Source organism: Eupeodes corollae, chromosome X (assembly GCF_945859685.1).
Source record: "Eupeodes corollae chromosome X, idEupCoro1.1, whole genome shotgun sequence".
In the NCBI taxonomy this organism is placed as follows: domain Eukaryota; kingdom Metazoa; phylum Arthropoda; class Insecta; order Diptera; family Syrphidae; genus Eupeodes; species Eupeodes corollae.
In genome coordinates, this window is record NC_079150.1 from 6040571 (window position 1) to 6055398 (window position 14828).

The following is a 14828-nucleotide window of genomic DNA, read 5'->3' on the forward strand; positions in this document are numbered from 1 at the left end:
AGGGCAAACTTCAACTACCATGGGTTATTACCCGATGAAAAAAGAACCCTAAAGATATTTACAGATTTGATTCTGGAATAATCGTCATTAACAGTGGGACAAAAAGTGAAAAAAAGACGACTTTCCCGAACAAAAATTTGATAACCAATTCTTAAGGGTTTAACAATTTGCTAGTTAGCAATTTTCTAAATTTTGTATTGATTTACTAAGAGACTTAAAAATTTTAAATCTATCTTTTCGTCTTGATCACTTGTAAATTTTTTGTTAGCTTTTGTTAAAAAACGAGCATTAAAACAGGTCTAAAAAGTGAAAGTTCGTTAAAATAAACGAAGCGAATACGCTACGGCCTATTAATTGGAATTCCCAACTGTTGACTGGAAAATTGCATGCACTGCTCTTATAAGAATAATTTTACATATGTCATATGTATTTAGCAAATTTCTATAAGTTTAATTAGCCATTCCTTGATTTTAAATTTAGCAAATTGTTAAAAGATAGTATGATGTTAAAAATGTTTCAAATTAGGTACATCATCTTTTAAGCTTAGTATATTGCTAAAAAAATTCCTAAATCGTTTCAATTTTGCGCTTCTATCATTAAACACAAAATAATAATCGACTAAATCAATCGACATGGTGTAAAAAGACTTATAAGCAGATAATTCTTCCAGTATCCTACTAGACGAAACGCAAACCCCACTGTGACGTGCGTGCCGTTTAAATTCACTGGAATTAAAAGGATGTTAGAGAATCTACAACGTGATGGTTTAACAACAGCAGAAACAGAAGCATCTTTATAATTTCTATCCATGTCATTCTTTTCATGTTAAGATACCTATCGCTGACAGATAACTAATCCGGAGTTTTTTTTTGTTTTATCTTTTTCAAAGAGACACTGTGTATCACCGAATTTGTGGTCCTCTATAGAAAAATATCTGCTCCTGCCATTCCCATTCCCATTCCAAATGATCAAATTTCTAGTTCAAATTTAAATTCAGAATTCTAGTATTACGAGAGGGTCTTACTGTGTATGTTATTTGGGGGATGAATCAAGAAAAATCAAATCCCCTGGGCCAAAAAAGACTACGGTTAATCTAATCCAAAACATTATTATAACCTGTGGAAATCTAATTTATTAAATAAATAGATATAAAAGAAGATACATTTTACAGGCATGCGATTACAATCGTTTTTGTGATTCTAATAAAATTCGGTCCAAAGGGGTTTTTTCACGGTCGACTGTTATGTTGGTCTAGTGATTATCTGTTCTATATTAGTCTAACTAAGGAAATGATGATGACAAGCTTGTTTTGTGGGTGTAAAATGCTGTTATTAATACATAAGGGAGAAAGCCAGGGGAGCAATCAGAATACGTGATTTTAAAATGTGGTGATGAGTATTTATGTATCTTTAAATTAATGAGGGTGGATATACAGATAGTTTAAGAGGGAATTGTTTTCAAATATCTCATGAGAAGTAAAAGGGTTTTTAGTTCTTTTGCATGAATTATACGGATGTGTAGATATGAGTATATTAATCATAGGTTACGAGTTTAAGTTGTTAGTATTTTTGGCGTATAATTTCTTGGGTGGGAATGTTTTTCATTACCTACATATTTTTTTGCAATTGTATTTTCTTCTTTGCTCACATAATATTAACAGCTTTTTGTCTGGAATACTCGGAGTTTAATTTTACATATTATGTGTCATAGTTTTTTGTTACGTATCAACACTTAGCAAATCCTAGCTGTACTAACCAGAAAACTCAAATCAGTGGGGTCTGGAACATTATTGCACGTGTTTCAAATCAAAAGACTACGCTGGCTATTTAAAAACAATACTTTTCACCCAAAATAATATTGTAACTGATACTCTGCTGAAATATCCTTCCAAGAGAGGATAGTAATTACAATTCCGTACAGGCGTTTATAAAAACTTCTAGTGGAAAATAATGAATTATTTATTTATTGGTATGTACTTATATTTTGTATACAAAATAATAGTATAAATGTACTTTTAAGTATGGCTATTGAGTCGTCTCGTTCCAATTTCATAATATGGCTTGATTTTTTTATAGTGATTCAAAACTCTACCATTCTAAGGCTAAGGAGCTTTTATTTGACACTTTTTACCATTGATATTTTGGACGGGTAGTACTAAGGTCGGATTTCAATTAGTTTAGTGGTTGATAGTTGAGCTGTCTGTATATGAAACGAGGTTTCGATCACATCGCTCCTAACACACTCTATATGCTCTCGTTCCCCTAATTTAGATCCACTTGTGACGTAATGTTTCAAGTTTTCAATGCTTCCTGAACAAAAAATAAGGTGAGTTTGTCATCTTCCTATGTTCTTAATCAATTGTTTTAGAACAATTGGAGTTTTTCCACGTTCTATAGAAGCTATTTCCTTAACATATTTGGGCACAATATCACAGTACAGGGTTTGGTTCGTTTAAAGTCTTTTTCTGTTGTTTAGTTTTATATCGTTTCGCATTTCATTGTTTCACTTTTGTTTGTTTGGTTTGTTTTTGTTTTGACATTTTCTGTGACATTTCTCAATGTTTCAAGGAAGTCTAAATAAGAGATTTTAAGAGAGGTGTGTTGTATGTGCGTGAAGTCAAAGGTCAACTAACGGTTGTTTTTTTTAAATCAAAAAACTGAAGAAATAATTTTCATCTCGAATATTTTACGAAGAAAAAATTAATCTATCTATCTCCAAAATCGTTTTATACGACAACTTCTTTAACGAAACACGAAAACCTATAAAAAACCTATAAGAAATGGTCTCACACAAATATTTCGATCAATATAAATATCTTTCTTTGTTCTCCTAATACTTGAGTAGAAAGTTATAAGTTTTATAAGTATAAGTATAAGTTTTTTTTTTTTTAGTTGTTTTTTGTAGGTTTTCTTGTTTCCTTAAAGAAGTTGTCAGTTGATTTTTTTTGTTAAGACAAACCCACAGACGGGATGAGAAGTTATCAGTGTGGGTTTCATCCCAGCCTCTTCTTTATTTTATTTTGAGGAATTGAATTCTCTCTGAATATTTTTATAATAGTACTTTCAACATTTGTAATTTCCATTTTAAAAGTTCATACATAATGTGGCTACAATTTTCAGCCATCTTCCGAAACTGAATACTCTACAAGTGTTCTAAGCTTGCATTTATAATTATTCCGTGCTTATCTATTATAATTGTCTACCACAAACATTATCTGGTCTATTATTTTAACTGACTCTGGTAAAATGAAATAAGTAGGTGTTATTGTAAAGATGTTTTAGATAAAAGGTTTATTCCCGACGCGTTTTTGAATTGTTTTACTACTTTTATCATCGCTTCTCTCAGGGTATTTGGATCTTGATTGTGCTCACCGCAAATAGATTCTATGAAATGTTTATCTTCTTGTTTCAATGTCACACATTTCATAAATAAATTGGGTGGCCCAAGGGGCTAGTGACTTACAACTCTCAACCATTCCTGTATTGTTTTCTATAAGATGGAGGGGACCTTAAGCTTTAAGCCGAATCCGAACGGTTTATTTGAGAAAGCGCTTTTCTTTAGATGGCATAGGCAGGGATCGAACCCAAGCAATTTACTAAGCTTAAAAAATTATGTACCTTATTTTTGACCTCTTTCTATTTCTTAACAATTTGTTTAAAGCACGTAATGGCTACTTTTACTTTTAGCAACTTGCTAAATCCATATGACATCTGTACAATGTTGATGGAGGTGTCGAATCAACAATGTGTAATTCCAATTAACAGCTCCGTTTAAGCGTAATTTGCTTAATTTACTTTTTAGACATGTTTGAGTGCTCGTTTTTTAGCAATGTACAGTTAGCAAAACAAAAATTAAGGTTTTAAATTTGTAGCCCCTTAGAGAAATAATAAATGTTCAATTGTATTTAAAAGAATATACAAACCTAGTATTATAACTTTTTAAGCAAACAAAAAATAGAACTACAAGCTAGAGCTGCTGGCAAGGCTTTTTATATTTTCAGTAAAACCTGTTTATCTTCTTTTACAAACTCCCGCCGAAACTTAGTTTCTTACCCTTCTGACTTTTATTAAGAAAAAATTGATTTTGTTTCGAGATTTTTAGCTTTTAAGTTTTTGCTATCTAGATTATGATGTTGAAGCTTTCGTTGTTTGAAGAGTATTGTCATGTTTTTACTTAAATGTCTTACGAATCGTTTAAATATTATATGGTTTTTCATTGTTTTAACTCGTATTTGTGTATGTCTTCTTTTTATTGTTGCTTATTCCAATTAATTAAGTCTCATAATTTTAAACAGACAAATATTGCATTTTTTAATAAAAGTACTGTATTTTAAAACAAAATTTAACATTTTGCCATAGCCCTCATACCTACCACATATACGAGTACATATATGTATGTACTCAAATTAATATTGGTAAGATTATAACGCAAACGTCAAATACAGGACTTGAGGCATGATCTCTGGTACAAGAAACACACAATTTGTACATAGTAAAATATGTACTTTTGCAGTTACTTAAAAGTGTAATTGAAGAATTTCAATTAACAATTACACGTAATTGAAAAAATGTAATTGAAGCAAAAGCAATGATTAAAAAAACAGCAGTTTTTGCCTTTTAAAAATGTAATTTAATATTATTTTTGTATTACATTTTACGCTATATTACAAAATAATTTACCTTTTAGTACCAAGTACCTAATGTATCTTGTTCTTGAATAGCCATATATTTTATTTGCAGTTATTAAGTTTTTTGCTGCTCTAAATTATATTAATCTATAACAAAGTCTAACTTTTTTGACACTTTTATTTTTAAAATTACATTAAGTAAGTTTTATAGTTATTTACTAGAAAAAAAAAAACAAAATTATACAACCAAGAAATCATTTACCTTTAATGTAAATAGAGTGTCATTTGTCTTAAGTATTTTTGTCGAAATATTGACTTTTATGTCGTCACTTGTAGGAATTGCTACAATTGTTCGAAACATTAACTGTGAGCAGAGAAAAAAAAAATTGTAAACTAAACCCTTTTGGCTTCAGAATATCTTCAACAAGGAAAGAGTATGTAGAAACGACATGTACCTACATGTTATGTGTAATATAAACCTATACACAAAATACCATACTCAGACTTTACGATTGAAAGTTGATATCGAATAGAGTTTGAAACTTGGTATGAGCATAAAATAAAAATATTTGACAATTTGCGGACAAAGTAAATGTTTTAGATAAAACAAAACAACATCAATTCATACAATTTATCGGCACACAACTTTGAAGATCGGAGTGCAACACAGGGTTCGATTTAAGTATCAAAGTATTTATTAACTTTTAGACCTGAGTTGTATTGACATTTGGTTATTATAAAAACAGCAAGCAAATTAAAAACAAACCCCATTTGTGGACAAGTTATTTGAAAAATCGACTTGAAGTAGTTGTTCTTTAAAACTAATTAAAACAAACGTTTTCAAATTCTGAAAGGTCGTGAGCTGGTCTATAACCATATTCTTATATTCTTTCGGTGGTAGATTAAAATTATTATATTTAAATTTTAACGCAAGAAACACAAGAAAGCTCAAAGGGAAAGGGAATTTTTCTATCTTCCATTTCAACCTATAGAATATTTTAAAATTTAAACTCGATAATATGAGCTTACCGAAAGGTTCTTATATAAGATAAGTTTTGTATTGAAAATTCCTTAGAATTTCGTTGCCCTCAAATAAAAGGAACTTATTCTATAGTTTGACAGTTAAGCGGGGGTTTTACTATATGTGCTAACTGTTTTTCTAAGACCAGGATCAAACATTTAAATTCATTGACAAAAGGAATGTCTCTAATATTCACTGTGGCACCCTTTTCGCCATTATTGAAAAAACAATCTTCAATTGAATTGTACCTATTCTTTTGTTTTCTTCTTAACTTTGAAAGATTTCCGTAGCCCCTATTGAAAGACAAAAGAGTAATAAGCTTTCGATGTTTACCAAAAAAAAATTAATTTGAAACAATACTCAGCCATACGTAAACTTTTCTACAGAGCAAAAAATTACATTATATACATATACCTTTATATACGATAAAAAAAAACAACTTCGTGTTATAAGAAGATGTCACGTTTCGGACCAGAATCATTGCTTTGAAATCGAAATCAATTCAGATTTAAAATTCTAAAAAATATTTTCCTTCCCCTGAACAACAAACACACAATGGACGAAGTGTTCCTTTTTCTTAAAAATGTTTCCTTATTTCTTTCTTATTCCTGAAAGACAGAGAGAAAAAAAAATTATATATTCAGGAAGAAAGTGCAAGAAGGGCAAGTGCGTGCGTCGCGATTGAACAAACCAAAATAGTTGATTTCGAGCGACATACATATCTATAGAACTTTCTGGGGTTGTTCGAAAGATTTGGCTTTATGGCCCAGTGAATGAAGGGAAACGAATCTAGATTTGATACAAAGGGTGGGTCTTGACATCGCTATGATGCGGTATATGCATTGGTGTGATGGTGCTGATAATCGAGCATTAGGCTATAATGTAATTGGACACAATGGGAAAATGAGCAGAAAGCACTAGAACCCCAGGAAGCCTCTTTGAATACAAAAATATATATTAACGCTTGAGTTTAGTGGTCTGAAAAAAAGTGTCACATACTTTATAGGGTGAGTATGATGTTTGATAATTCACCGTCACCTACAACTAGACTTGGATTAAGAATTTGTTTGTATTTCTTATACGTACCTATGTACGAGTACGAGTATGTATGTAGGTAGGAAAAGGAAAAGTGCAAATTTAGATATTTTTTTTAACAAAAAGATTTAAATTGCGTACCTGTGTCGGACAAAACTAAAGCACGAAATCATTTTATTTTGAAAAAAGTCAAATAAAACTACAAATTAAGATATAAATTATTTTTTTTTTTAATTTTAAATAATCATATTATTGTCTTAAATTAGCGATATTTAGATTTGCTATAATTATTTACATATTTAAAATACTACAAAATATTTAAAATTTTTATGAAAAACGATTGGACAAAACTAAAGCACATTTCACAAACACAATCTTTAAAACTATTTAAATTTCAATATTTAGTGGCATATCCTTTATTTTTTATGACGGCAGCACATCGATACGCCATGGAGTTGATAAGGTTTTCTATGTACTGGCTGGGGATATTATTCCAAACACTTTGAGCCTGTTGAAAAAGTGAGTCTTAGTTTTTGCAATTATAGCGATCAATCCTCTGATCTACAATTCCCCATAGATTCTCTATGGGGTTGAGATCAGGGATTGTGCTGGCCATTGCATTACCTTAACATTATTTTGATTTAACCAATCCTTCACAACTTTAGCAGTATGTTTAGGATCGTTGTCATGTTGAAATATCCATCTCAATGGCATGTTTTCTTCTATATAATGATACATGACATTTTAAAGGATATCTCTATACATGAAACGATCCATTTTACCTCTAATTCTGTGGATCGGTCCGACTCCTTCACAGGAAAAACATCCCCAGACCATAATACTACCCCCACCGTGTTTTATTGTTCCTTTTGAATAGCGAGGATTTAAACGTTTACCTTCTGGCCTGCGTACTGTATGAAATCCGTCGGATCCTTTCAAATTGAACTTCGATTCATCAGAGAAAAGGACCGTCCTACATTTCGCCGCATGCCAGTTCAAATGTGCTTTTGCAAATTCAAGTCTGGCACGTCTGTTCTTCGCAGAAATAAATGTTTTTTTTCGCTGTTCGATATGATCGGAGGCCAACATCAACCGCTCTTCTCCGGATAGTCCTGCTTGATATTTTTAAACCCAATTCTTTTTTAATAATTTCCGATGATATGAAAGGATCTTTTTTAATAACCCTGACGATTTTTCTGTCTTCGCGATTTGAAGTTTTTCGCGGTCTACTACCCCTATGAATAGTTTGCACTGTTCCTCGAGCACGAAAACGTGAAATTACTCGGGAAATCACTGAATGATTAATACCTTATTTTTTGCTTATGAATGTAACTGATCCACCATTATTGAAATCAGACACAATTTTTTCTTTTAATTCGTCGGAGTACTTATCGCGAGCCATTTTAAAATATCGATGCAATGCTTACAACAGATGATACGGAATGGTGAACAATTCACTTTTCTTAGTCGCAATGGAAAAATCATAAGTTATTTTTGTTGTTCTCATTAAATAACTGTAAAATATAGACCATACAGATGAGTTATTTTAAAATAGGCTACATGTGCTTTAGTTTTGTCCAATCGTTTTTCATAAGAATTCTAAATATTTTGTAATATTTTAAATATGTAAATAACTATAGCAAATCTAAATACTGTTAATTTAAGAAAATAATATTATTATTTAAAATAAATAAAAAAAAAATAATTTTATATCTTAATTTGTAGTTTTATTTGACTTTTTCCAAAATGAAACGATTTCGTGCTTTAGTTTTGACCGACACTGTATATGGTAATTGATATTTGCTTTGCGTGTTTGTACAATTGTAAGGAAAACTATTTTCTTAAGGTTCTATGAAATACCCGTTTAAAAAATAACATAAGCACACCAGCTTTGTACAGTTTACTAGTTTGGGTTAATATTTTATTTAAAGACTATAATGTATCAACCAGAGCAGACGATTCTTTACGTGTATTACGAATCTTATATTATTCGTGTACATGGGTCTTATATAATAGCAGATCTTAACTAAAATAAATAAATTAGGTGGCGCAACAGTCCGTAGAGAACCAGGGCCTAGTGACTTACAACTTTCAATCATTTCTGTGTGCGAGTATTTGAAGGGATGGAGTGGAGGGGACCTACAGTTCATATGCCAAATCCGAACAGCTAATTTGAGCAAGCACTTTTTCATGACAAGAATTACTCTTGGAGAATTTGTCAATTCCTCGCAAGAGGCAGGTGGCACAGGCAGGGATCGAACCCAAGACCTCTAGCATGACAGTCCAAGCCACTAACAATTATGCCACGGGTACTACCGGATCTTAACAGCACTGATAATTAATGAACGAATTCTATGCAGCTAAATAAATTTGTTGATTATTCATAAATGTCCTCAGTTAAAATTGATATATTTTCGATTTTTGTGTTTGTAATAAAAGTTAAGAGTTGCTGTAATATTTTTGTTAAGATTTTACTAAAAGGGAGTTTATTCTGAAATAGATTGCACTTTGATTTATTATTATTAGTTTGTTTTTTTAAAATTTAATTTTTATAACAGGGAGAGCTCTAGTATCTACATATAGAATGTTGACAAAAATTACAACTTTTATAAGTAAGAAAAGTATGTAAGTTCTACATTGTATAGGTACGTGAAAGTGGAAATAATTTGTTCCACTTGCATTCCTTAAAAAAGAATTAAGTGGAAGTGCGAGACAAATAATTTGAAGGGAATATCTATCAATGTTCTCCTAATACTTGAGTCGTAAACTTTTTCTTTAAAAATTACTGTTAGATTTTTGTAAAAATTTTACTGAATATTGAAAATTATATTTTCTATAATATGAAATTAAATAAAAAAGGAATGAAAAGAAATTTGTTTTGAAAATCAATGTTTACCAATTTGTAGTACATAATTTTTTTAAGGTTTTTATTTATTTGTAAAAAAATGTCAATTACCAGATGTGAAAAACGTTATTCTTCGATGCATAAAATTTTGGAGATAAAATAATTTTTTGTTCGTAAAATATTTGAGGTGACTATTATTTTTGTTCAGTTTCTTTTGATTTAAAAAAACGTTATTTGGTTTCTTTGAAAGTTATACTTATTTGGTATATAACATATAATTTAAATCAAGTCGCTAGTGTTATTGGTTCTTGAGAAAAAGTATTTAACGTATAATGGCCATATTATAGAAATACAAAGCTTTTTTTGTGTTCTTCGAAAAATACAATCTTGTTTTTTATAAGTTCTCAAATTAATTAATTTCAAAAATGTCATTTCTGGCACTATATTTTTTTTATCAGCAAATAGTTTAAACTGACTCTATTACAAAACATCCAACATCGAACTAAAAATATCCCATTAAATTTTATCATTTGTTTTCTCAAAATAAGATACGACTTCAACCAATTAGTTCCCTGTTTTTAGTGCCTAATACCCATACAGTTTGTTTAAACGAGGTCAACATATCCAGTGCTTCAAATGCTCGGTTGAAGTCGACAAATAGATACTGTTGCAACTTTCTCCGTCCAATCTTAATCCAGATTGCACATCGATTATCATGTTGTTTATAAACATCAACTACATTGTTCACTTTTTGTTTTATTTTAAAGTCGATATCATTTCTAGTTCTTGAGATATGTTCGAAGAAAAAAGGTATCTCGAACGTTCGGATCTATAGACGTATCCAATCATCTATCTTAAAATCATGGATTATCTGTGCGAGCGTGGAATCTTCAAACGTCCGGAAATATCAAAGTTTTCAATTTGGAAGCTAAAAAACTTATGAAGTGACTCGTTTAGTTTGTATGTTTTTTAAGATACACATATTTACGAAGGTTAAGCAAAGAAAGGGTTAAATAAACAAATCTGTCGAATCTACACCACCCTAGTACCTAACTGTTTTTCTTATTGAGTAATGATAAATATTTTATCGTTACAGGTAAGTATATCTAAAGCTTTTTTCGTAGATTTCGAAAACAATTACAGCAAATCCTGTTCAATATTGTGCAGCAAAAAAAATACTGCGACGGATACAACGAACGATACAGAAATTTGAAATATCATTAAACTGCATCAAAAAATATTAAAAACTAACTGTAGGCCAAATCACGAATAAGTAATGATTTAAAATCTTTAACGAAGTTTAAATCATATGATTTAATGAAGGATTTTTAAAAATCCTGTTATGGTGAAATGAATATATACATTTTTGATAAGTAAATAGATACTTTTTTAACGGATGATTGGTCTAATAAGTTCAGCTATGATAAAACATTTCTTTATTCATATACAAATAATGTAAACTAAAACTTACCTTTCTTCAGATGAATATCTTCAGAACAGCTACCAACTCCCAGCACCGATCCAACTGACCCACTACTGGGACTTAAAGGCTGCAACGAAGACGGAAACGGAGAACCTCCATTTAAGGGTGTCGAGTACCAGGACGGAGGTGCTCGTGGCCAACATCCTGCTGCTGCTGCAGCAGCTGCAGCTGCTTGAGCACTCTGATTGTGGGCATGAGTATGATGATGGTGATAATGACCATTTAGTAAACGTAATTTATCATAAACTGAATCACTACCCACATCAATAAGGCCGCCGCCGACACTGCTCGAAGTAGTGCCTACAGAACCGCCGCCGCCGTTGCAATTATTACTTCCAACACTCCCGGCTGAATTCAATGGTGTTGAAATTTGTTGCTGCTGCCCGACATTACTACTTGTGCTACCACTACTCGTCGTCCCAGCACCACCACTACCTAGTTGATTACTTGGAGGATGTTGTTGTTGTTCCTTTTGCGCGGCTAAATTTCTCAGGACACGATTTATTGATGAAACCTAAATAAACAAAAAAAAAATACAAAAAATTAACACTTCAACAGACTTTTCGCAAAAGACCTTTTTTCCTAATGATTACTTCCGTTTTCAGGAAGACCACACAATACATATTTAACCTTCACGCTCCCCTTTTCCAGCTAGGAAAAACGCCGGGAAGTGTTAAAGAGAATACAAGAGGTGGTGGTTATGATGGTTAACTAGCAGTCACCCACAAATGTGTAAATATATCATTTTGTCCCTGTTACATTTTCTTTTTTCCGTCCTGACGACTACAGTTTTAACGACAAAAGAAAATGTTTTTTTGAAAATCGAAGAAGAAAATAAACCCCTACCTAAATAAGTCCTATTTCTGTAAATTTGTGACACCATGATAGACACAAAGAGAAAGCACAAAAAGAAGAATAAGAATTCGTGTGGCATAATGAGGGAAGAAAGTGTATAAATAATGGAAACTTTTTTTTTGGGTCGGTCCACATTTAGCACTGCATCCTACCATCCGTCATCATCACCCATTTACTCTCTTGATTCATTTTTTTTACTTAAATTTGTTTGAAAGAAGGGTGAATATATTTACAATATAATGCGACACAAGAAAAGGAACAATATTCGTGCTTTGGTTGGAAGCAATGAAAAAGAACAAATTTTAAAAATATTATTTATTTTTTTTATTTACACATACCTATACCTATTTAACCAGACACCCTTCGTTGTGGTTCAACCCAATTTTTTCCCGTCCAAGTACCTACATTGAGAGTAGAGCACCCGCTTCCGCATCCGCCCATCATCAAGGAAAAGAAAAATGGCTGAAACATTATTACCTTATGATTGCACGACTGAATTATATTATTATTTCATCTTTATCTTTTGTATGAAAAGGACTAAGAAGAAAATTTCTATTATATCCAACAATAAAAAAAAGATAAAGTTCACTCAGCACTCAAGCTAAGATTTGGTACTGTCACTATACAGAAAGATGGCGAAAGAATTGTACGCCATGCACCGTATAATAATGGGTACATATTGGTTTCAAAATAAATCAATCTAAAGATTTTATTTTTTCAGCAAAATCGCTTTTTTAGTTCACGTAAATATATTATATAAATTTACTCAGGGATCATAATATGGTGTTTGAAGTCGAAAGATTGAAAAAAAAAAACATTCCAGGAAACATTTTTTTAAAAACATTTCTGAAATATTGTTTAAAACAAAAAAACCTTTCCGAAACTTTTTTTTGTTATCCATTTATTTGTTTTTAATTTTGTCTACCTCAAGGTCATAATTTGTATTTTTGGAAATTTGAGACAAAACATCGGTATTTTAAATTTTGTTTTTAAAATGTTCGCAAAACTTTTTTTCTGTTTCTGAAATGTTTTACAAATGTCTTTTTGGTCACAACAGTGACAACAACGAAGGTGATGAAAATGACAACAATGTTGGTGGAAATGAAAAGGATAGTGAAAATGGTAACGATGGAGCTGGCAAAGTCGACGACACTAGAACAACAACGACGACGAAGAAGACGATTTCGACGAAGAATTATTACTTTTAATTAAAACTTCTTTGTTTAATGAATTGAAAAACAATAAAATTATAAATTTTTTTTAAAAAGGCTTCCTTATAAATAAAATGAAAGAGAGTGAGAGAGAAAAGGCAAAAGCAAGTAGGAAAGACAGAGAAAGAAAGAAAGGAAAATGAACAAAAAGTGAGAGAGAGTTTAATAAAGCAGAATCAGAAAATGGGGAAAAAAGCAAGAGAGTAAATAAACAAAGAAAAAAGCTATGGTCAAGATTAAAAAGGTTCATTTTAGGCTTTTTGCTATCGTTCTCATTTGATCCTAAACATCGTATTTGTCCGATAACTGCCACTATAAAGTTCAAATGAGGAGCAAAATTTTAAGAGAAAGTGATCATCTTTTCAATATCTGTGAACCTCAGAGAACCTGCATTTTGTGGACGAAAATAGGGCCAACATTTCGACTCGGGAAACTTTTATAAAACAAAAACAGCCAGCTAAGCGAACAAATAGAAAATGTGGTTAAAACCGGTTTGTTTAGGAGTACGGTCATAAAGTTTTTTACATTTTTTTTTTAAATAGTGATTTTTCAGGCAGCGTGCCCGAATAAGCTTTTTTTCCTAAAAAAGAAATAAAACATAGAATATATAACAATTTTAATTAAAAATTGTTCATTTTTTTATTATCTCCAATTTTATGAACAAAAGGCTCATATGGTCCTAATGAGGCCCATAATGAAATGTGCGCATGAGAAATTATTTTTTGTTACTTAATTTGTGTTGCTTTTAGCAAAAATGTGAACTTTATTTTTTGTTTAAATATACATGCACTCAAAAAGTTATTAATACTCCTAACTAAAATCACAGAACGAGCTTTAGAAAAATAGAAAAGGATTTAAGAAAAGATAGCAGTCTTAAAATTTTTAATCAAAAAATGGTAGGGGAAGACAGAGTTGGGTAAGGAATTTCATATTCTTGATGAACCATTAAAAAAAGAAAAGCTTAACTGTACGTCCGATCTTATGCTCAAGGGTAAGCTGAGAAGCATTCCTGGTAGTGTGATTATTACGATTGAATTGTTTGAGAGGGGGAATGCCACTGGCTAATTCGACAGATCATTGTTTGGAAAAACAACAAAACAACAACAATCTAATTAATGGGATTTATTATGAACCTCTATCACAAAATCTTGGTCTGTTTCCCCCCATTTAGTCAGGAGGACAAGTTTCTTTACAAATTACTTAAAAGAAATATGTAAAACAAATATTTTAAAATACAGTAACACATAACAAAGCAAGACTCTATTTAATTTAAATTAAATTATTGATAAGCTAGAAATCCATACCTTAATTTAATTTTTAAATAAAGTTCTTACCATGGTTAGATAGGAAATTAATTTTAAAACTAGACATTTAAATATTTATAGGTACCTACACATCTGGGCTTTGCATTTCTATTTGGGAATGAAATTCGTACAATTTGTTCAACCCAAATCCTGACTATAATGAAACATGCAAAAACCGTAACTAATAGCTAGATAACTACATAAACAATTTAAGGCAACCTTTTTGATTATAAGATGGAAAATAATTTATTTTTAAGCCAAAGTAACTCTTTCAACTGAAAGAATGCCTTATCCAATGAAGGCTAGTCAAAATTTAGATGACACATAGGCTTAAACTTATGCATGACAAAAAAATTGTTGTAAATGAATTGTATGTAGTAGACTTCAATTTCGAAACAAATGTACACTTTGTAGCCGGAACAGTTAAGTACATGTTCTTGTATTTTA

At 31.0% G+C, this 14828-nt stretch overlaps 1 protein-coding gene across 4 annotated transcripts in view; it reads right to left on the reverse strand.

The window, feature by feature from the left end:
• Positions 1 to 14828, reverse strand: part of LOC129953418 (paired box protein Pax-6) — a 47693-nt gene that overhangs the window by 5031 nt on the left and 27834 nt on the right. For 3 of the 4 annotated variants that reach the window (XM_056066629.1, XM_056066630.1, XM_056066628.1), the window contains exon 6: positions 11000 to 11525. In XM_056066629.1, the coding sequence (XP_055922604.1) occupies positions 11000 to 11525 (526 nt within the window). The remainder of the gene's footprint in view (positions 1 to 10999; positions 11526 to 14828) is intronic. The other variant, XM_056066631.1, reaches the window with a different exon arrangement.